Source organism: Ascaphus truei, chromosome 5 (assembly GCF_040206685.1).
Source record: "Ascaphus truei isolate aAscTru1 chromosome 5, aAscTru1.hap1, whole genome shotgun sequence".
NCBI lineage: Eukaryota > Metazoa > Chordata > Amphibia > Anura > Ascaphidae > Ascaphus > Ascaphus truei.
Window position 1 is genome coordinate 45,060,469 of NC_134487.1, and position 23,544 is coordinate 45,084,012.

General features: G+C 40.1%; 1 protein-coding gene across 3 annotated transcripts in view; it reads right to left on the minus strand.

Annotated features, from left to right (window-relative positions):
- Nucleotides 1-350: 350 nt before the first annotated feature.
- CELSR1 (cadherin EGF LAG seven-pass G-type receptor 1) overlaps nt 351-23,544 on the minus strand; it is a 217,984-nt gene continuing 194,790 nt past the window's right edge. The window contains exons 24-35 of one of the 3 annotated variants that reach the window (XM_075599787.1): nt 22,712-22,912; nt 21,096-21,270; nt 19,176-19,288; nt 18,435-18,514; nt 17,253-17,379; nt 14,780-14,905; nt 11,169-11,263; nt 10,204-10,307; nt 9,467-9,634; nt 8,251-8,493; nt 4,634-4,898; nt 351-3,656 (exon numbers count right to left, since the gene is read on the minus strand). In XM_075599787.1, coding sequence (XP_075455902.1) covers nt 3,632-3,656; nt 4,634-4,898; nt 8,251-8,493; nt 9,467-9,634; nt 10,204-10,307; nt 11,169-11,263; nt 14,780-14,905; nt 17,253-17,379; nt 18,435-18,514; nt 19,176-19,288; nt 21,096-21,270; nt 22,712-22,912 — 1,722 coding nt within the window. In that variant the 3' untranslated portion in view covers nt 351-3,631. Of the gene's footprint in view, nt 3,657-4,633; nt 4,899-8,250; nt 8,494-9,466; nt 9,635-10,203; nt 10,308-11,126; nt 11,264-14,779; nt 14,906-17,252; nt 17,380-18,434; nt 18,515-19,175; nt 19,289-21,095; nt 21,271-22,711; nt 22,913-23,544 lie in introns of all 3 variants that reach the window. The other 2 variants (XM_075599786.1, XM_075599785.1) reach the window with 2 other exon arrangements.

Sequence of the window (23,544 nt, forward strand, 5' to 3'; positions counted from 1 at the left end):
AACTCAGGGTTAAACCTTTTGCTGCCAATAAGGCCTTTGCCCTGTTGTAGTGTGTACGGCACTGTTGATGGAATCCATGGCATTATAATGTATGAGCAGGGGTGCTCAACTCTACCCCCTCCCCCCCATAGGTCAGGTTTTCAGGATATCCCTGCTTCAGCACAGGTGGCTCAATCAGTCCCTGCTTCAGCACAGGTGGGATATCCTGAAAACCTGACCTGTTTGGGGGGGGGGGGGGAGGCTTGAGGGCTGGAGTTGAGCCCCCCTGATGTAGGACAAGCATTTTTCTTGTTGTGAAGAACTGCAGTTCTCTTGACTTCAGACCTCAATAGAAACGCGGCGACACCAGGTTACAAATACAGTAGTTTAATTTACCATCCCATCTTTCATCTGTGCTGCTTTTCCAGTGTTTTGTACATCAATAAATACACATGTTAAAAAATACCCAGTGTCTAATCTCTGTCATAAAAGTTTTAAAAGTTATAAAAAATAGTTTTAAAAAACGTAACAAAATTGACAAATATTTGTAACACTTTTTTTTAAACCGAAACCAACTAAAACCTTAGGGGTCAAAATATACAGACACAGATGTCTTTTGCTGAAATCCTTTCGCTGCCGTAGTGGCCTGCAATGCGTTGCATAGCAATGTGCTGCAGACGCCCCTGGCAGGGAAGGGGTTAATCGCTATTACAGCAGTTTATACGAAAGACAGAAGAACCATTGAAACATGTTTTTGAAGCATTTCCAATAAGTATCATTCTTTGTACAGCTTCATAGTGGTTTTTGCACACACTAATAACTTGAATTTATAGAAGGCTTTCATTTCCAAACCCGTTCACAGTGATACTCTGAAGACGTGCAGCCACTACTGGGGTGGAATCCTGGCAGCATGTTACTGTAACTGGTGCATGATAAGAGTTCAAAGCAGGGAGAGGAACAAATGAAAATTATTGCAACATGATTATGAATGATTCATTATAATTAACAAAAATTCCAGTTGCAAATTGGGGTACTCAAGAAACAAGGCAATAGTCATCTTTCTTTTTTTGTATGCAAAATGTATGGCGTGTTGGTGATTGAAGTTGACTCTGGGTTAAGGATGATAAACAAATAGGGCTTATAAAGGAACTCCGGTCTTCAATACATTCTTCCCAATTCAATTCAGCAGCATCAGACCGAGACTATGTAATTCAGAGTCAAGAACATAACTTCTTACTGGAAGTGCTCTGTACTAGGTGGTAAAAAAGAAAGTATTGCTTTGAGGTAACAAACGGGTCTAGCAGACCATCTGTGAAGGGTTTTATATCAAAATCACTGGTGCTTGAGAGGACGTTGTCTACTGTAGTGAAATGGACTTATGAGGTAGACAGCATCAATAAGGGCCTGCAGTGCCTATTTGTGATACTGTAATACCCCGTGTAATAAATGGTACTGAGAACTGAGTGATCCTGACAGTAAGGTATATTCACCTAAATTAAACAGCAAAAACAAGTTATCTTTTTGTATTCCTATCAATGATCAGTAATTTCTTTAACATCACACTGTAATTGATTTATGTTTTGGGGGTGTGGTTTTAACAGATGGATATGGATTACCACGAGTTGGTAAACAATACTGCCTCACCCTGTCCCAGCTATTGAGTATCTTTACTTATATATTTATGTAGAAACTGTGCAGGGGCTTTCCTATGAAAGCACATCTTTACTAAGAACAAAAATATCCAAATAAACCAAGTACTCCCGAGGCAAAGTTCTCTACTCAAAAATGTCAGTTCCAAACATTTAATTAAGTGAAGGAACAGATCTTATAACAGCAAAAACTGGCAACATGGTCCTAGAAAGACATGCGAGTTGGGAAAGATAGCCAAAGTCCCTTAGGAATAGAATCTGAAATGGGAAGCACTTTTATGCCATGCTGTGTAAACAATTGGGAATCTGTATGAATTCTGGCAGGATAATCAGGCTTCTGACACCAGAGATTGAATAACTGTGTGAACACCACATCAAATGCAGGTTTCATGTTTTCTCTACTATAGTATTATGAATATCCAGAATGTACTGGGTTTTCTAGCGATTGGTTCCTAATAATGACTGAAGATTCTTCTTGTCGACCTGCATTATTATAAGAAACCTTCCTACAATGAATCTAGCAGAGCAGGTCAGCACTCATAGGGAGTTTTCAGTGAGCCGTACTAGAGTGAATGTACTCAGTGGGATACTGGCATTTGAGAAGACTTAAGGCAGTCTTGCAAATAAAATATTGTCCCATTTAATCAGCAACATTGATGTAAGATTGTGTTGACTAAACTACTTGTAACCCAATGAATGCAGAAGGGGATCTTCACAGCTCTAGAACTTAACATTAGCACATTCTCATGTCCTGCCACTCTTGAATCTGGCAGACAGTCATGTCTAGCAATATATGTGAACCACACATATTCCCGGGGTCTCACCTTTTATATCTCTTTTTTTTAAGACCAGAAAGTTCAGAAAATTAGAAGCCGAAGTGTGTCCACAAACTAGAAGTTGCTGATTAGCTTGGAGTGACTTGCACTGGTAATTCTTAATGACTTCTCCACAGGTGCAAAGGGGTTAAAGAATTAGTTAGTCTGCATAAAATGTGCACTGAACAGGATTGGAAATCTGGAATAAAAGATTTGGTAACTTAATATTTAACTTGGCAGACAATCACAAACCATTATGCATACATAATTCAACCGATTCTTCATTTTGCCTCAATAAGATGAGTTTCTGGTTTTAGTATTTAAACATCTACTTGGAGTTTCTGAAATCACTATCATGGAAATGTTGTGATCGTGGAAATCTTAGTTTCTGCGACATACCAAATTCAAGTAACATTGTGCAATCTTCTTAATATAAAAATATCCGTGATCAGCAGGTCTACAGGTATCAAATAAACAAAACCAGTACTAATGTAAAATATACAAAAAAAGAGCTTTTCTTTGTAAGAGTCTTCATACAAAATATATAAAAAGTATCTACAATCTGTTTTTATATATTTATAAATTGATTCTTTTTGTTTGTTTGTTTTTAAGACAAGTGATGGTGAAATGAATGAAGGGCACTTGGTGTCATATTCCTGTGTGCATTGTTCAATAGGCTGTAAGGTCACATTGTGACAGAACTAAATCAAATCAGCATGTTGGATCCCATGTATAGGGTTGGCCTACAGGATGCTGATTTTTAATACAGTAGATCCATTGTATTTACATGCATTCAAAAGTCATTAGTATGAACTGCACTGTAAAGCAGCCCCTTCTGCAAATGTATGGCTCAGAGTGTCCGCCAGTCCGTTCTGTAAGTCCACTGGTAAGATGTCCTTTTCATTCATGGCAACATAGTCTCCTTTATCAGTAGACACTTTGGCACTGGCTTCATGCTTAAACAAGCGATGAATGCTTTGTAGCATGGATCCTCACCACACAGCCCTTTGACGTCTCATCATTTGAAGCAGTCACAAGTCTGCCATATTAAGTAATTGCATTAGCAATGATACATCCTCGCCATCACCACAAAAGCGTGCTGTTCTGTGAAATCCGAGGTACCGAGGAAGTCGGAAGGTCCCAACAAGCGTTCCTGATGAACGGCAGCCTTCATGGTTTCCTGATGATTCAAATTGAAGTTTCATTACTGGCGCTGTTCGTGAAAGAAGGGACCATGCAGGATTAGGGTTAGGTAAAAAGGGCATACGGTAGTCATTCCATGTTAGTTGATATTCATGCATTGTGAATACATGCAGAAGAAGAAAAAGGAGAAGGAGGAGGAGGAGGAGAAGTAGGAGACGGAAGAGAAGTAGGAGACGGAGGAGAGAAGCCCACTACCCGGAGCTCTAGGATTCCAGCTAACCCTGTCACTGCTTGATAATTTTGACAGGTTTAAATAGATTTCCACAAGTCGTCTTTTTCTCTAGCAAAGTCAAATCTCTCTAGCAATAGCTCTGCTTTAGCATGCTTCTGGAATGGGTTAAAACAGGACCAGCAAGCAGGTCACAGACCAAAAGAGAAAAAAACACAACTTTTTAATAATATTTTTTTTTTTTTTTTTTTTGCTTTTATCCCATTTAAATATATTGTCTGCAATTACAAGATGGAAAATATGAAATATGGGTAGCTGGATTTCATCACATTATATCATTATTATACGATAATCTAATGGGCTTCTTGCAGACAAGAACATGCCAAAGAAGACTTCATGGAACTTCAGAGTAGTTGGTGATTTCAGAGACACATGAACAGGACGGGTGCTGGTGACCCTTTTCCAGTCTTGCTGGGTCTCTATTTGCAATGCTCGCTACGTACATTATGCCGGTTCATGATAACATAGATGAACATTTTGTCAAAAATTGTTGTGTTCTTTAGAAAATAGGGATTCTCAGCTTTATATTAGCAAAGCTAATTTTCTTGTGAACCTGCGCTGCGCTTCCCACACTAATATTGGAGCCAGACTATAGCCTCAGCTCTAAATATGCATAGTGTATACAGGGAACCAGAATTACTGAACCTACTGAACTGCTGCTTTTGTGTTTTCCTGCCTTTCTATGGAAACCCAGGTGGTCACAAGTGCCACAGCGCTCATTAAATTCCTCCTTTCAAGCATTTATTTAGCGTACGTACTCAGAATCCGAGGTCTCTGCGTTTGTAGGGCCCGCCCGCACATTCATGGCCATGCCGTTGAGCTGTTCTCGAGGTTGATCCCTGTGCGCATTTTTTATTGTTATTCCAGAATCCGTTACCGGGCGAACGCCATCATTTGAGCACAGAGAGGAAGTCTTCGATGAGATAGTACTTTGATTGTAGTCGGACAACTTCTCCCGCAGTCGATTCTTCATGTTTTTGTCCGTCAGAGGGGGAGGGTACGTGACTTTGTTTTTTAAAATACCTGTAAACAGATGCATGATGATTTGTTAACAATTTAGCCCGCAATCACTTGAAGCTAGCACTTGCCTCAAACTGGTGTCTCCCACTTCAGAGGCTTAATTATAAGGCTAAGCTTGTTCTACATGAAAGTAGTTACGAAGTAAACAGAGCTCATAATCCCATTATTGAGTGATGCATATTTTTCTGCTAACAATGCAGTTATTTGAAGTCTATAAATCATTACACGTAATAGATTGTAAAAGGAATTGTGGGTGAGTGAGTAAGGTTTGGCCATTGTTCTATTGAGTAAACTTGCCTCCGTAGGTAAATATACTGGGCAGGACTGTTTTGAAGGGAGGAAAGACATTATTTCTATGTCTATATATAGTGGTATTATCAGCTATTATTGTAATGGACATGTACATCAACTTCTTGGAGCTTCAGGTCCCTTAAGCGTATCAGCGTGAAAGAGGCAATGTAATCACCAATCTAATCTACCCGCTTCAATTTTCTATATTTACTTTAAATTTAAAAAAACAAACATATTTTAAGTATATAGCTACAGCACAGCAATGTCTGCAATAACATCTTCTGGTAGAATTTCGGCTGCTGGAAGTTACAAGTACTAGAACTCCCTTGCCACAGCCTAAATTGAATCTGGATTTTAAATAGGGTGGTGCATAACAGGTGGTGTATATATTGTTAAAGACACCAGAACAATATTACTGCTCTAATTGCACTCAATACCCTATTGTAAATGTGAAATGATGTTTGTTTTAATTCTTAACTTTAATAATAATTATTCAAATATATGTGAAAACACATGAAAACACAGCACAAGACAGGACAAAATAAAAACCCGCAGCAACTATTAATATAAACCGAGTGTTGGCAGCAAATAATAAAAAAATAGTCATGTGCAATAGTCACTATTAGTGAGGTAGTACCGTATACAGACTATTGCAAGGGAGACATTAGCCTCTTATTATATTGCAAACACTCTACTCACATTACTACTGCTGAGGACGGATCCAGCTGAGCTCTGTAAGATAATAGTATCTAGCTCAATTGGAAATTGTCCTAGATCAAAATGTATGATTGCCACGGGGGTTTCCGTACCAGAAAGCAGTTCTTGTGGGTGTTCACCCTTCAGATGTCCACTGTTCTTGTTTTTTTTTTTTTTTTAACATGAACATTGACTGTAAAATTCTGAACGCATCTTTGTGCTTTTTCCCGCAGTAACCCCATGCTAGGGACGTACAACGCATTGCAGGACTCTCTGGAAGTGAACCGGTTAAACACAACCAGTCCGAAAGCTGTTGAGCAACTTACAAAATAGCTTGTTGCTGCACCACCCACTGTGCTGCTAATATTTACACACGTCGCCGTCGCGCACTTGGTTGTTGTTACAGGAACAAGCTCTGCTATCTTTAAATAAGAGATTGAACCCCAAGGAATTTACATTTCAACATGTAAGAACCCGCTATTTGCACTTTTTGTCCTAGTGAAGGCACAGTCGAGAGAGCACACAAATGCCGTCTTCTTTTAGCCACATAACGTGTGACCAAAGCTACAGATGCAGCTGACATTATTGCGCCCGTTAATGCATGGCGCCCCATTCAACATGAGATTTGACGTAGCGCCATTGGAACAAATGTTGACGCATGCGAAATGACGCGCCGTCGGGCATTGTTAACACTTTCCTTTTACACTGACGCATTAACGAGTGCAATAACGTTGGCTTCATCCTTGCATATCTTCTGCTGTCTCTTTCACACAATCAATCCCGAGGTATTCTATTCAGGGAGATTTGAGTCTTACCAAAGTCCCTTATTGATAATCCTTAAATTGCACCAAAAGAGTTCAAACACAATGAGTAGAAAAACAACAGTAGGGAGAAGAAAACATAGTTACATAGCAGATGCGGTTTGAAAAAAAGATATGTCCATCAAGTTCAACCTATGATACATTTAGACGGCAGATACTTATCCTATATGTGTATTTACAGTATATTGATCCAGAGGAAGGCAAACTAAAACACGCCAGTAAAACATTATCCAATGATATCTCATAAGGAGAGAAATAAATTCCTTGCTTACTCCAAATAATGGCAACCAGATTTGTCCCTGGATCAATATCCTTCCGATATTTACTTATTTGGTATATCCCTGTATACTTTTTTCTTTCTAAAAAGATGTCCAACCTTTTTTTTGAAAATATTTATTGTATCTGCCATCACAGTCTCCATGGGTAATGGATTCAACATTTTAACTGCCCTTACTGTAAAGAACCCTTTCCTTTGTTGCTGGTGAAATCTCCTTTCCTCCACTCTCAGGGGATTTCACCATGTTATTCGTACTACCCTTGGGATGAATAGTTCTTTTGAAAGCTCCTTGTATTGTCCCCGAATATATTTATATATAGTTATCATATCCCTTCTCACACGCTTATTTTCTAATGTAAACACATCTAAATTAGCTAGCCTCTCCTCATGTCAGATTGTCCATCCCCTTAATCAATTTGGTGTCTCTTTTCTGCACTCTCTCTAGTTCCATAATGTCATTTTTATGGAGTGGTGCCCAAAACTGTACTCCATATTCAAGATGTGGTCTTACTAATGCTTTATAGAGGGGCATAATTATGTTTACTTCTCTTCCATCCATTCCGTCCCGGTTTAATGCAAGATAAGTTAATGTTTGCCTTTGCAGCTACTGCATGACATTGGACACTATTGCTAAACCTGCTGTCTGTAAGTATTCCTAAATCCTTCTCCATCAAGGATTCGTCTAATTTTTCTCCATTTCATTTGTAAGCCGTCTGTATATTCTTGTTTCCCAAATGCATAACCTTACATTTATCTGTATTAAACCTCATCTGACATTTACCTGCCCACGTTTCCAGTTTCTCAAAGTCCTTCTCGAGAGAAATTACATCCTGCTCTGATTTTACTACATTACACAATTTAGTGTCATCAGAAAAGATGGAGACTTTGCTCTCGATGCCAACCTCAAGGTCATTAATAAACAAGTTAAAAAGCAAGGGTCCCAGTACTGATCCCTGAGGTACTCCACCCACAACTTTAGCCCAATTGGAAAAGGTTCTATTTATGACAATCCTCTGTTGTCTGTCCTTCAACCAGTTTTCAATCCAGGTACAAATATTTTTACTGCGTCTAATTTTCTTTATTTTGTACACCAACCTCGTGTGAAACCGTATCAAAAGCCTTTGCAAAATCTAAGTAGACCACATCAACTGCATTACCCTGCTCTAAATTCCTACATACCTCCTCAAAGAAACTAATAACTTTACAATCTAAAGACAGCATGAAAGCCGCCCGGAGAACAGCTTTGCGATGTTGCAGTGCCCTGTTTTACCTTTTCTGAGCTCTGGTTGCTGGTTGTTTTGGTAGGCGGCCAGTTTGTTGTCTTTGTGCTGTGCCTCGTTCTCTTTGTCCTGTGGCACATCCCCGCAGTGATTCCCCTTGTTTTCATTGTGAAGCTCCACGTTCACTTTGGTCTCCACTTTCAGCTTGCACTTGCCACCTTGGTCCTCGCTGTCGCTGGCGCTCATGCAGTCTCCAGGCCAGTACGGCTTTACGTGATTTGGTATCGAATCAACTGCCAGGAGGAGAGAAATAAGTGCGTTGGTTACACCCAAATATGAAAGAAAAAACTATTTCCCCAGAAATCAAATAAACGTGAATACTTTATATTATACAGGTATTTTTTTGAGCCTTATTACCTAAAATAAATGCATAGTGTGTTAATATATATATATATTGTATTGTATGTCTATTAATGTACATAGCGCTTCACAGTAGTAATACATGTGGTAATCAAATAAATAACAGATAATATAAATAACAGATCATGGGAATAAGTGCTTCAGACATAAAAGTAACATTAAGGAAGAGGAGTCTCTGCTCCGAGGAGCTTAGTCTAATTGGAAGGTAGAGACAGTAGGAGGGAGATCTGGTAAGTGCGTCTGCAGGGGGCCAAGCTTTATATATCATGTGTTCAGAATATACACAGTGCTATTCGTATGCTTCTTTAAGCAAGTGTGTCTTATATAAACACTGTGGTGCACACAGGCTTTAAAAAGTGGGTAAAAGTGGGTACATTGCCTGATTGTAAAAATTATTTACATTGATTAAATATTGGGACAAAGCTAATTAAGATTGTATTTTAGAAACTTTAAGTAATATTTATGCTGAGAAATAGGAAAGGGGAGACACTTTCCAATATATATATATATATATATATATATATATATATATATATATATATATATATATATATATATATACGCACACACGCGCACACGCACACACAATTATTTTTTAAGAGAAAGTGTACTTGTAAATTTGCACATAGAAGCCGTAGTGGTGGATGTGAAAATATAAAAGCAGTAGTACCCTGTACCACCCGGGTTACATCTACGACCACTGATTGTGTAAAGATATCACCAAAAGTGCTGCACTCAACAGCTCCAAGCTGCAAAAAGCTGCAAGAAATATTATACGTTTGTAGTATTTTTCAGTGTGCTGCAGGCCCCAGGGAAGAAGCTGCAGTACAGTACGCTTTTCATTACCCTTTGGAGTACTGTGCACAGGGCCCCTCTCGTTATTTTTGGGACTGGTTGGTTTCCATTTCTTCTCTCTTTCGATCCCTTCTTCTTCGCTGTCGGAGGAGCGTGAGGAGGCGTACGAGCTGCTGTGCTCATCGAGGGAGAGCTCACTGTCTGAGTCAGAATCGTGCCCTGTCAAACAGAAACACCGGGATTGAGGAGCGACGGACATGTTACAGGATAGTGCTCTGTACCTAAGTGATACTTGCTAGTGATACTGTACCCAAGGATTAATTAAGACTACTTGAAATAAACGGAATACATAATCAAAACTACTCAATATAAAAATAAATTATTACCAGAAAAGCAGTAAAAATATTATTGTGCTCTCCATTTTCATACATGCTGAGACCTACCTTGAGAAATTAATCCGAGGAAGATCTCTGTAGGGTGGTAATTGTTACCACACTTTTTATCATGCTGCAGCATCCTGGCATTATGTCTACTTGAGTATTCCATGATTGTATAAAATACCCACCATTGCCTCTCAATAAATACAAATGTGTTTTATGCCCCTCGCCCCCCCCCCCAAAAAAAAATATTATATGTATTTTATTACTTTTATATTTTTGTATTTTATTCCATAGAGGTGTGAAGTGTTTGGTGTTAAATGGAAAAGGCTTGGAGATTAAAAACTGGAAATACTTGGTTGACTAAAAACAAAATGAAATTGTTTCCTTTACTCTGCCAGAGTAACTCACCATTAGAGCGTGTTGGATTTCGGCGGAAAATTGATGAATCGGGCTCAGTAATGCCCGCACGAGCTTGCCCTGAAGACATGCTAAGCTTCTGTGCAGCTTCATCCCTGAGGGAAGAAGTCATAAGCTGCTAATTACACATCTATCCTCTCGGAATTGGCATTGGGCCATGAACTGAAAATGTAATGTCATGGAACAAAAACACCTACAAATAGTGCAAAAGGCTCATCATGCTCAGTCTTGATGGTTTAAAGCAAGCAAAGTGTGAGAAGGAAGAAGCACCCAAAGTAAATGTTAGGAAAGGGAAGAGAAGGCAATGCGCATGCGTGAAAGTTCTCCTGCTGGTGACACTAATGGGGTAACATTATAGTTCGGGCAGCCCTTGATACATTCTTTGCACTGCCCTGGCACAAAAGGAGTTTAAAAAAAGTTTGCTTTGAAAAGCAAAACATTAAACAGTCTTTTCAGTTCTGTTTCTTCTCCTCTTGGAATTATAGTAAACCTCTTGATCCCATTTGAAAAAGATTTTGGAATCTTAGAACCTTTCCAGATGTATCATTTCCCTTTTCTAATAATGAAGTGAATCAAAAGCAAATACATTCCAGCCACAAATTAATCAATGCAAAATCCTGCCTTTAGTTTGAAAAGATGTTCATGGCAAACAAACTTTTTTAGCTAAAATTTGTTTTTGTTTTGTCACTTTCAGCTGGTAGAATGAGTTTTCTACGGTGAGAACACCTTTAGTAGTGTCGCTGAACAGAATGCATCAGAAGTAGTTACAAATGGCAGGTATTGCTGTAGGAAAATGTGCAGACAGATACTATAGAAAACAAAGGTCAGATTCTACGCTCATCTTTTTCAGGGTAGCTCTTCATAAAAAGGACACAATGCAGAACCCAAGCGCCATGCACCCACCACCAGATTACCTGAGAATATAAGCAAGGTAGCTATTGTGGCTCTTGGCTGACCTGACGGTGCTCTCCAGCGAGGCGGTGGACTCCCCAATGGCTGTTCTGTACATGTTGGGCTCATCCATGTACGTGTTGTTGCAATTTAGAGTTCGCTTAGAAAAGAAAAGACAATTAAAAAGACAATGAATGGTTTCTATGTCTTAATTTGCAGTTTGATTGTTTCTATGTCATAATTTGCAGTTTGATTGTTTCTATGTCTTACTTAGCAATCTGATTGTTTGATTGTTTCGACGTCTTATTTTGCAGTTTGATTGTTTCGACGTCTTATTTTGCAGTTTGATTGTTTCGACGTCTTACTTTGCAGTTTGATTGTTTCTATGTCTTACTTTGCCGTTTGACTGCTAACCTCACTGCTCTACAATAGAAGCGTGTTTTAAAGATGCTCAACCCTTTCACTGCTGGATGGAGACTACAATGCATTACACAGCACGGCAATGCGTTGCAGGCCCCTCTGGCAGCAAAAGGGTTAAAAGAGCAGTCACAGTTTAGGAAAACATACTGGGGATATGTTAATGGCAAAGCACTCTCTGCTACTGCTTACATGTCCTACCTCCTGAGACGTATGCTTTTCAACCTAAAGCAGTTATCCCATCCATAATAGGTTTTTATTTAACCTTACCAGACCTGGGGTGACCCGTGGCTGACCTGACCTCTGGGAACCACCCGGCTCCCGGTAAAAAGGTATTTATTATTTTGTTTTGTTTTTTCTATAAGAAATTACAAACTCGGTCTGTGGGGTCACCAATAGAAGACACAACGTCATCAATAGATTGAATTTATGTTGGCTTATGGAGCGAGCCCTGAACACCACGCCCATTCTATAAACCACGGATAAACCAATTTGGCAATTGGGAACCAGTGGGTCACGGGATGTCGAGGGACCACGGATCGACTCTGGGTACCCCTGTTAGAGGTAAGCTTTGAGAAACAAAATGGTGAGCACCGTGGATTGTTGCTTTAAGCCCACAATCCAGACTTGCTCAGCACCAGGGCAGGGTGCTACCAGGGCAGTGTGCTACCAGGGCAGAGTGCTACCAGGGCAGAGTGCTACCAGGGCAGAGTGCTACCAGGGCAGAGTGCTACCAGGGCAGTGTGCTACCAGGGCAGAGTGCTACCAGGGCAGAGTGCTACCAGGGCAGGGTGCTACCAGGGCAGTGTGCTACCAGGGCAGAGTGCTACCAGGGCAGAGTGCTACCAGGGCAGTGTGCTACCAGGGCAGAGTGCTACCAGGGCAGAGTGCTACCAGGGCAGAGTGCTACCAGGGCAGAGTGCTACCAGGGCAGAGTGCTACCAGGGCAGAGTGCTACCAGGGCAGAGTGCTACCAGGGCAGTGTGCTACCAGGGCAGTGTGCTACCAGGGCAGAGTGCTACCAGGGCAGTGTGCTACCAGGGCAGAGTGCTACCAGGGCAGAGTGCTACAAGGGCAGAGTGCTACCAGGGCAGAGTGCTACAAGGGCAGAGTGCTACCAGGGCAGTGTGTTACCAGGGCAGAGTGCTACCAGGGCAGTGTGCTACCAGGGCAGTGTGCTGGTGTGATTCCATCGTTGCAGTAAATGGTGTCAGCATGGTGTCTATGTTTAGGAAGTTACCAAAACTAATTTTAAATCCTATTTTTTTTCTAAATAACTCAGAATTGCACAGTTTCACAGGCTGTGATTTGATCAATATTTGATCAATCAATTTAATCAATAAACTAAATGGAAAAAAAAAAAACATTTCTTGAAATGACTGAATTGCACCATTCACATTTTCCATTGGATGCCTAACAATTCTGCTACAAACTATTTTATCTTACACAATAGTTCTATCCTTTGCAAATATTAATATTAATCCTATCTAAATACTCATGACTAGAAAAAGCTAAAAACCACAAATCCCCAAAGGGATTCTGGCTATGCGGCTTTTATTCTGGAAGACTCTTAAGGACGAATTAAAGGAGTTTTAATCGAAGGAAAATATATATTTGTCTTCAGTTAAACGGAAAGCAAACATCCAAAAATTCCTGATCTCGGGTAATCCCGACAAATGTATTTTTAAACTTGGGCAAAGTCCTACTTTAGTAAAACAAAAATGCAAAGTGTTTCAGTGCTGGAAATACCTGCAAAACAGAGCCAGGCATGAGGCTGAGCCGTACCATACACGTGCACAGCCAGGCATGAGGCTTACCCGTACCATACATGTGCACAGCCAGGCATGAGGCTTACCCGTACCATACATGTGCACAGCCAGGACTCAGGCTGAGCCGTACCATACATGTGCACAGCCAGGCATGAGGCTTACCCGTACCATACATGTGCACAGCCAGGACTCAGGCTGAGCCGTACCATACATGTGCACAGCCAGGACTCAGGCTGAGCCGTACCATACATGTGCACAGCCAGGCATGAGGCTTACCCATACTATCCATGTGCACAGCCAGGCATGAGGCTTACCCGTCCCTTACATGTGCACAGCCGGGCATCAGGATGGGCTGTACCACACATGTGCACAGCCAGGCATCAGGCTTAAACGTACCATACATGTGCACAGCCAGGCATCAGACTGAGCCGTACCATACATGTGCACAGCCAGGCATCAGGCTTACCCGTACCATACATGTGCACAGTCAGGCATCAGGCTTACCCGTACCATACATGTTCACAGCCAGGCATCAGGCTGAGCCGTATCATACATGTGCACAGCCAGGCATCAGGCTGAGCCGTTTCATACATGTGCACAGCCAGGCATCAGGCTGAGCCGTATCATACATGTGCACAGCCAGTCATCAGGCTGAGCCGTATCATACATGTGCACAGCCAGGCATCAGGCTGAGCCGTATCATACATGTGCACAGCCAGTCATCAGGCTGAGCCGTATCATACATGTGCACAGCCAGGCATCAGGCTGAGCCGTATCATACATGTGGACAAGTGAGGAGAAGGTAGAGTTGCTCATTCTGACTTGCATGTAAAATAAAACTCCACCAGAGTATTTATCAATTCTGGTTGCATCTTGTTTTCTTTAGGGTAACAAAATGTCCTACTTTACATACTGTTCTCTAGACTGGAAACAAATACAATGAAACAAAAAGCAAATACATTCTAGCCTAAAGTGAGGAAAATGTAGTTGTTTATTCTAACTCCTTTTTCTGAGAAAAAGACCAGCGATAGAGAAACTCGGAACCTTATTCAGAACTTTTTTCCAGGTTATATGTAAAAATGTGGTTCTAGATTTCAAACGGAGTTTGAAAGTTTGAAATATAAAAAATAAAAACAAAGAAACTTATTTTATATAGATGATTGCGTCAATTTAAAAGCAACTTTTTCATGCTTTCAAGTCGCAATTTAAAACCCTGCCGGGACTGGGCTTATTTTTTTGCATAACATTTGAAATTGCAATAAATAAATGTAGTATTAGAGAAGATACAGTGTAGCAGGTGCACATTCCCTGTATGCAGGTCGTACAGTGACTAACCGCTTCCCTGCTTGAATATGAACCTTACATAACATCCATGGCTGTGCAGATTCCTTGCCATATACACTGTACTGGATTGTGTCCGTAGAGGGCAGTGGAAGGACAGCACAGAACCGATCAAACCGCATCTAAATGTGATTAGGGGAGTTACTTACAGTTAACAATGTGGCCTTTGTCATTGTAGAGTCATCTGGTAGAGATTTCTTTCCAGTAAATGTATTCTTTAAGTGCTTTCGGACTTCTTTGTTAAAGATGCAGTGGAAAAAGAAAATGAAGAGACCCTGAATCAAGGAAAAGAGAAGGAGAGGTGAATTGGACAACATACGTGTTGCTTTCCTTTGACTGTTCTATAAATTAAACACATTCTGTGTATACCACGGGTTCAACAAAGTATCCAGCCGCTCTTCCTTCTCTTACCGTGCACCTCAAACTGGAACAATCTACCGGAGACTCTCACAGCCACCACTAGTCTAAGTTCTTTAAAAAATAAAGCTGTCTCACATTTTAATCTGGTCTGTAACTGTTACATACGCCTATAATATATATTATCTCTAACTGTGCATGCAATGTCTTGTATCTAATGTATACCCTGTTCATTTAATGGAATGCAATGTCTCTATATATAATGTATAACCCTATTCTCCTATGTAACCATGTATTTGTAACTATGTATCTGTCATCATAACTCTGTGCCCAGGACATACTTGAAAACGAGAGGTAACTCTCAATGTATTACTTCCTGGTAACACATTTTATAAATAAATAAATAAGCTTAAGGAATGAAATGCTCCCAAAAAGCATGGACCCAAAGAGGATTCCTACAAGTATACACCAAAGCATAATGTTCCAATTATGATCATTTCCCTAAACCTGCAGCCCTGCAGTTACTTACACGGTGGGCAGTATGACGTCTCAGACACTCGTCACATTGTTACACCCTCACCTGTTAACATGCTAACTAGAAGCTCCATTGTATCCTCAATGTTTGTAACTTCAGTGACATATTGGTTGTATCTCCATACTTTTACGTTGAAAGAGACAAAATAAGTCCTTTCCCCTAAAAGCTACGCATACGGTGGCTCTGCAAACAGAGAACGTGTACTCTGTACAAACAGGTCTGTGTCACCTACATTTGGTCAAATAACTCGTTTTGAAAAATGATCCAAGCAGCTTTCAAAGAGACCCCAAAAACAAGAAAACAGGGAGCAGGGGCCAAACATGTACGCACTCAAATAATACTCACTTCGATCTGTCACTTTTAAACACATACAAACAAAGAACCTGGTGGCAGATAATGACCCTTTGACCCCCAACTCTGCTCACAACAAATGTTGTGCAAACGGCTCAGCGTACTCTCCACTATTCTGCTTACTTCTTAATCAATAAGCGTATCATAAAAGTGTTATAGTGGAGCAAGCCCTATTCTGTTACCTTTTTAGCAACATGACAATTACTACAAATGTTTCATTCATTAAAAAAATTAAAAAAAATAAAAGGAGCAGTCCCAGCAATATTCTACGTGTGTTTTTAAAAAATAAAAGGAGCAGTCCCAGCAATATTCTACGTGTGTTTTAAAAAAATAAAAGGAGCAGTCCCAGCAATATTCTACGTGTGTTTCTAAAAAATAAATAAATGAATCCTGTAGTATTAGATAATACTTCCTTACGTTTTTTTAATTTTAAAATTCAACTCTTAATGATATTTGTAATGAGTTGTAATATACTGAGCATCTTTTCATTTCTTTAGCAGGTTTTAGCCCACCTCCCCAGCAGTGCAAGATCTTTGCAACACTTTCCTGTTTGTGATCATTTGTTGCCAATGTTTATTTATTTTTATTTATAAAATGTGTTACCAGGAAGTAATACATTGAGCGTTACCTCTCGTTTTCAAGTATGTCCTGGGCATAAAGTTATGATGACAAATACATGGTTACAAATACACAGTTACATTAAGTGAGCAGGGTTATACATTAAACACAAGACATTGCATGCACAGTAAGAGATAATATATGTTATAGGCGTATGTAACAGTTAAAATGTTCCCAGAAGTTTGAGCTGCCTACTGTAACAATAGATATTACCTTAGTAATATAAGAATACATTGTAGCTGCTGAGTTACACTGACTGAAGAATTGATTTGAAACTGGAAGGCAGCCATTTAGTGAATGCTGGGAAGCCGGATTTTGCTGACTTATCACCGAAGAACTAAGCAGCAGTTTAGGTGATTAGTTTTCAAAAATGGTAATCAAAGGTTTTTAAGCTACTTGGATTGCCTCTTTAAGACAAAGAAGGGTACGTAGCCGTGTTAGTCCTTTCTTCTATGTAGTAACAAAGGAGGGAGAGGGAGTAGGTGGTATAATACCCAGGTACCCAATGAAGGATCCTGAGAGGTTCGAAAGCTTGTTACATTTCAACTACTTATATCACCAATAAAAGGCATCATACCCCCTACTCCCTCTCTCCCCTTTGTTGATTCAGTTTTAGTAACAATCCAGGATCATTCTAGGATGGAAATGCATTGTTTATGGAAAATATGATGAACAAAACTGTGTATAGGTCATTCTTTGAAGTAAGAAATGTTTGAGGAGGATAATTGGTGAAACTCTGAGGTTTTGGTTTTTTTTTTTACCTGCAAACAGCTGAAGATGGCAAATAGGTAATGAAATGTCATCACATCACTGTTTACTGCCATCAGTCCCAGTAACCATGTGGCACTAATCAGCAGGAGCAGCAGGAAGGCCGTTCTCAGCATGGCACTAAAAGCAACAGAAAAAGGTTCTGCGTCAACAGACCTAGAAATGTAGTACTGCGATGGCATCGTAACAGTACAAAAACAAGCGAACGATGGCCCGGTCACATAAAACCCCTGTACTACTGTATATCTTTTTAAAACCCATCACTGCTTCAAAGGGCTTTCCAAACAACCTTGTTCCACTATGCAGCAACAACAAAAAAGGTTAAATAAGGTGAAAGCGCTAATAAACTTCTAAAGAGTTATGTTCAAGCGTAAGCACATGCACGTAAATTCTTCTTAAAGGGGATACTTTCTGTACTGGGAACTGGGAGCCGAACACAACTTTCATTTAGGAATAAAGCCCTGTTTATGCTCTGATTATGAGAAGGAGGCGTGGCTACAATTCAGCACATTCAACTGTGTGTGTATATATATATTATATATATATGTAGTATATATATATATATATATATATATGTATATATATATATATATATATATATATATATATATATATATATATATATATACAGTGGTCGACAAATCACCAAAAAATCTACTCGCCACCTAGTACCACACGTGTGCTGCTTGGGCCAATAGGAGCTCGCCACGATGTTAAATCCACTCGCCCGGGGCGTGCAAATGTATAGGTTTGTCGAACACTGTATATATATATATATATATATATATATATATATATATATATATATACACACACATACACACTTTTTAAAAGTTAATTTTATTTAAATATTTGGCTATTGTCCTGAAATAAAGGAACACAATGAAGTGTGAATGTGTAATATCGTTTTAATGCTATAATGAAAAGAGCAATGGATACAACTGCCCAGACAGAACTAGAAGGTAAGAGAAAAGCAACACGTTAGATAGGATATTTATGCACTAACTGATGTTGTTATAGCTACACTCTGACCAATCAGAGCTAAACCACCTTCCTGGTCTTCTATGCCTAAATCACAAGTCTTCTAACTAATTAAACATATTCCTGACTAGCTTCATAATTCACCAGTGCTTCCTAATTCCTGTTTCACCGATGGAGCTGGTCTATAAACTTACATGACGCCAGTTTTCTCTAACGCCCGCTGCCTCCGTCCGCATGATGCCCGTACAGCTAATATGAAGATGACGGTGTTTATCTGTAGAGATATCATGCAATTAGCTTACCAGTAAACTGTACGACTTTTTATTACATATTAACCCCATTTATGATTTTTCATCAATAAAACTTGTCGTGAGATAACTTCAAACAACGTGTTTCCATAAATGTACTTACTCCCGTTCTGAATTTGACAAAGATAAGCTCTGTCCAGCTCAGAAAGGAAAGTTACTAAATGATAACCTCACCCTAAGTTTGCTTTGGGTATGTTTTTGGCTACAATGCTTAAAAATTATATTTGGGGATTTCAGATAGAATGGGGAATGTCACATTTTATACAATAGGTTTGAAATCTGAGCCAGTCTGTCTGAAATCTGACCCAGTAATTCTGGTACTTATTTGAAAGGCTTTTGCAGAACAAGGATAGTAATTTGGATTAATATTGTAAAGTTATTTTATGGTATAATCTCTATACAGTTATGCAAAGTATTAAATTCACTGCCAAGGGCAAACAGAGTTTAAAATATTAATGATGGTATTAATATTTATTGGTAATTTTTCCATGAGCGTAAAAAATTACTCATTTTAAATCCAATTAGGAAGTCACAAAAAATGAATGGCAAAACCCTTTTTTGACCTTATCCTTGCCTGAGAACCTGCCATGTGTTTCAGTACAGGTGTAACTGTATGTCAACACTTACAGTAACAACTACAACAATGGGTCCAGCAAAACTCCAGATTAGCGTATCATGAACAGACAGCCAGCAGAAATCAGGGTTTCCATAACCCTGAGGATCCAGTCCTACAGCAAGTCCTAAACAATAAAATGATAAATCAATTACTCACACACAATAAAAGAAGTCGTATCAGTAAAAGAACAGATGGACCCTTTGTCCATTGAACGGATGCTAAATGTCCAACTGAACACACAGCCGGGCCAACGGCGCTGTGTTTTAATAAGACATTTTGAAGAAGAAAAAAATATATACCATCAAAAAAGTAACCAAGATATATGAGTGCAGACATTTCTGTACGGGTTATATGTGCCACTTCCGTTTACAAATAAAATAAAACTGGAATCATTTTGACTGATTTTAATTCACCAGCTACACAAACACGTTGCAAACCTTCCCCACCATACAGCCAGGCACTGCAGGGGATGCACTGCGTGCTGTGTGATTAGGGGATAAAGCATGCGTGGGGATCTGTCTGAGACTGTGTGAATGTGAATGTGCTATTGTATTCTTTTTCATTACTATTCTTTAATTGACCCAAATCCCCCCAAAAAGTATTCCTTATATAATGATTTTAACGGAAATAAAGAATGTTGACTAATTATAACGCTTTGATTGTCTAAATTCTCTCCAATAGGAGTACCACAGCTAAACGAGAAAATATATTATAACAGATAATGAAATACAGCTTCATGCACTGTTTTAGGCAAGAGCCACTAACCCAAGTTCAGTGTCAGCGTGGAGAAAGAAGAGGCTATTAGAATAGAAGGAAAGCCTGTGACATATTGACACTGCTCAGTGCCATGTCCAATATGTTGCAGTCATCCCAGCATTAAATACGCAACAGGTCTCCTGTTACACTGCATGGGAGCGAAAATAACATAGAAGATGTGCATGAGAATTCCCAAAAGCAGCGTTCCTTCTTCAGATATGAAAGGATATATCTGTCTTTCAGAGCTTATACACAACAATATCTTGTAATGCTGGTCTAAAAGTTGGCTGTGTGTACAAATGATCCACTTTCTTAATAGAAAAATAAACAGTAAGCAATAAAAAAATGTCCATCAACAGAAGCTAAACGTGAGGTCACATTGAAAGTACTTCGGAGCAAAAGCAGAACAGAGAAGATCTCTTTACCAAATAACCCAATCACCTATCACTCAGCATGTGAGCTGCAGATTGTAAAGGTAATGTTCCTAGCCAACAAATAAATAAAAAGCAGAAGATGTCCCTTTAGTAATAGTTATATTAAGCTAATCTTCCCCTGTAGGCCTAGGTACTGTACATCATCATCTGTGGCTAAATCAAACTGGAAATATCTGGAAGGTATCTCACGTAAGTGCTGTGTATATTTGCCAAGGGTTGTTGTTGAAAGAAATATACATGTCATCAAATTAGTAATACCAATGTGCTATTCTTAGATGGAGCATTCAATGAATGCAGCAGTGTACATAGAAGACAGACCCTATTCGATATTGCAAAAAGAACGTTTAGAAATGGATTTTGGCGCAACAGGCAAATATAAATCTCATAACCTGTCTAAAGTCTCAAGCAGCCGACACTGGGATTCAAACTCGTTTCAAACACTTGCCAGACCAGTGTCTTAACCAGAAGGCCAACATATGTGCCCTCTACAATGCAAATACATTATAAAACGATATGAGTATTGGCCAGAGTTTTAAGTCCACAGGTTTTTATAAAACATGTATATTAATCTTAATAAACAGTAAAACCTTTTAAAAGGGTTGAAGTTATCTGTTTGGGACGGCTGAGAAAAACATGGACATGAAATATTAGCCAGGACTGCTGCCTTCAACTTAATGTATAAGGCAGAAATAAAGGAGGGTGTCACTCAAATTGTTTTCACGCTCACAATGAGCAGCATACCTGTAATGATGGCAGGTATTCCATAACCAACCACGTAGTAAAATCTCATGTGCCCAGAGTTGATGTTCCTCACTTCTGTCAGCATGCGGTAGATATGAAGTCCTTCCACAAACATCCAGGCAAAGGTGCTCATGTAGAAGTAGTGGAGGAGGATGGCTATCACTGTGCACACAAACTAGACAAAGGACAACAATGTTCAGGTGAGGCCAGGGGGTGGGAAACTCCAGTCCTCCAGGGCCACCACCAGTTCAGGCTTCCAGGATATCCCTGCTTCAGCACAGGTGGCTCAATCAGTGGCCCTGTCGATTGAGCCACCTGTGCTGAAGCAGGGATATCCTGAAAGCCTGACCTGGTGGTGTCCCTGGAGGACTGGAGTATGCCACCCCTGGGTTAGGCCCTGCAAATGGGTCATTGATAGTTGAAAAGTGGCTGATGTAAGTGCTATTCTGACATCTATGAATGATTACATCCAGACAGCCCAAATATTTATACATAATGTCACTATCCAACGCCTTCACAGCAAATATACATCATAACATAGCTTAACCTTGTATTACCATTGATATATGGTCATTCATCAACTCCGCTGTATGTGGCCTATTGAATACTGACTTGATAAGCAACTTTTGAAGCACCAGTCCCTTTACTGACTTAACTGGATTTTAAGAATGGAAATAAGGCAAAAATAAAATTGACTGACATAATATTTATTTGATGTATTCTGTCGATTATTTCAACACTGTTTCATTGTTCCCCCCCCCCCCCCCCCCAGAAAGTACAATGTAACTAAAGGACTGATTTCATAATCAGTCTGCTTCTTGCATCTCTAACTATGATCTCCGTCCTCCAGCAGTGAGGGAGTTACAAAGTAACGAGAAGTGGAGCAATTGTGTAATTAATCGTTTGTGTCTATCAGTACTCATGGGGGATTATGGCCTCTCCCTGAAACGGTATTGTTTGTTAGCAGAACGTCAGTAAAGTCAGGCCCGGAGCCAAGCGCCCATGAATTATTTGAGCTCCAGCATTCTTGCTTCTTCTCGGGTTTATCAGTGCGTGACGTGTCCGGCAGCGGCTCATGTGTACATAGATGATTAATCAGGTACCAAGTTGCCAAGTCTGGTGGTACCACTGCTGGGTGCAAAATAACTTTTTTCTATCATGTCCAACATTAGTCATGGGCTGGAAACCTGCACCAAAATAACTATGAGCAGTGGTTGTGAACTGTGATCGTGGTTGGTTGTGCACAATCATTTGTGGTTGTTAAACCCAAAGATGCAACAAATTGGCGAGCGTATCAAAGTTGTGACTTCCCCAAACATTATACACCATATGGGGTCAGGAAATAACTGCAGAATTGTGGAGTTAAACAACTCGCAGGTGCTAAACGAGGGCAAACTTACTGAAAATGCTGGGATTTCAGTGCAGTTTCTCTGTTTTGCATGATGTACTGTGAAATATTGTCTACGATACAGAAGTATTACCATTAACAGGTATATACAATCTTTGTTTGTTTTTATTGTAAAATACATGACCAACGATCTTTAATCAAGCTGCATCTCTGCGCATGTGACTGGACGCCGAGTAAAGTTGGCAAAGGATTGTATTTCCCAACTTACCGGATTTTCAGTCTGATTGATTCCAATGAGAAAGACCAGTTCGGAAAAGAAGAGGGCGGCCACTAGGTTTTTGTGGATGTTGTGAAGGTTGGAACGCAGTGTTCTGATCACCATCAGCAAGATGAAAGTCAGCAGCAAAGCCATCAACGAGACAGATACAGAGGTGTATGTGATGATCTTCAATGGAAGCACCTCGCCATTCTGTGCAGGAAACATTTCACGTCATTGAATTAGTACGGGTGGATAATTCAGGGGCCGGCTGGGCAGGGAGGCAATTACAGGCCGCTCTCTGCTTTGCAGTAACTGCGGCCGGCACTTGGATTTGTTCCCAAAGCCGACAGCAGGCCGGCCTCAGTCTGCAATAGGTGCTGAGAGCTGGGGGCAGAGCTAAAGTGACGGGGGAGGGACAAGCAAACAGACTAAGACCGCGTCCATGCTGCTTGCACACGCGTGGAAGAAGATCCCTCTGGGGATCGAAACGTCAGATTTTGGTGTCTGTTTCAATACATTGTTTTGCTGACTTAACTCTGAGTGCTGTCTCTCCTTGCTGTTCTGCTGCCCTGCTGGACAGTAACGTACTCTTTACATTATTTATGGGACTTGCACCAGGTCTTTCTGGATGTCTACATTGGAGTGCTTGCTGCTTCTTTACACACACACACACACACACACACACACACACACACACACACACACACACACACACACACACACACACACACACACACACACACACACACACACACACACACACACACACACACACACACACACACACACACACACACACACAGGTCCATGTAATGTGGATTTGAAGCAAAAGGTGGCACTTT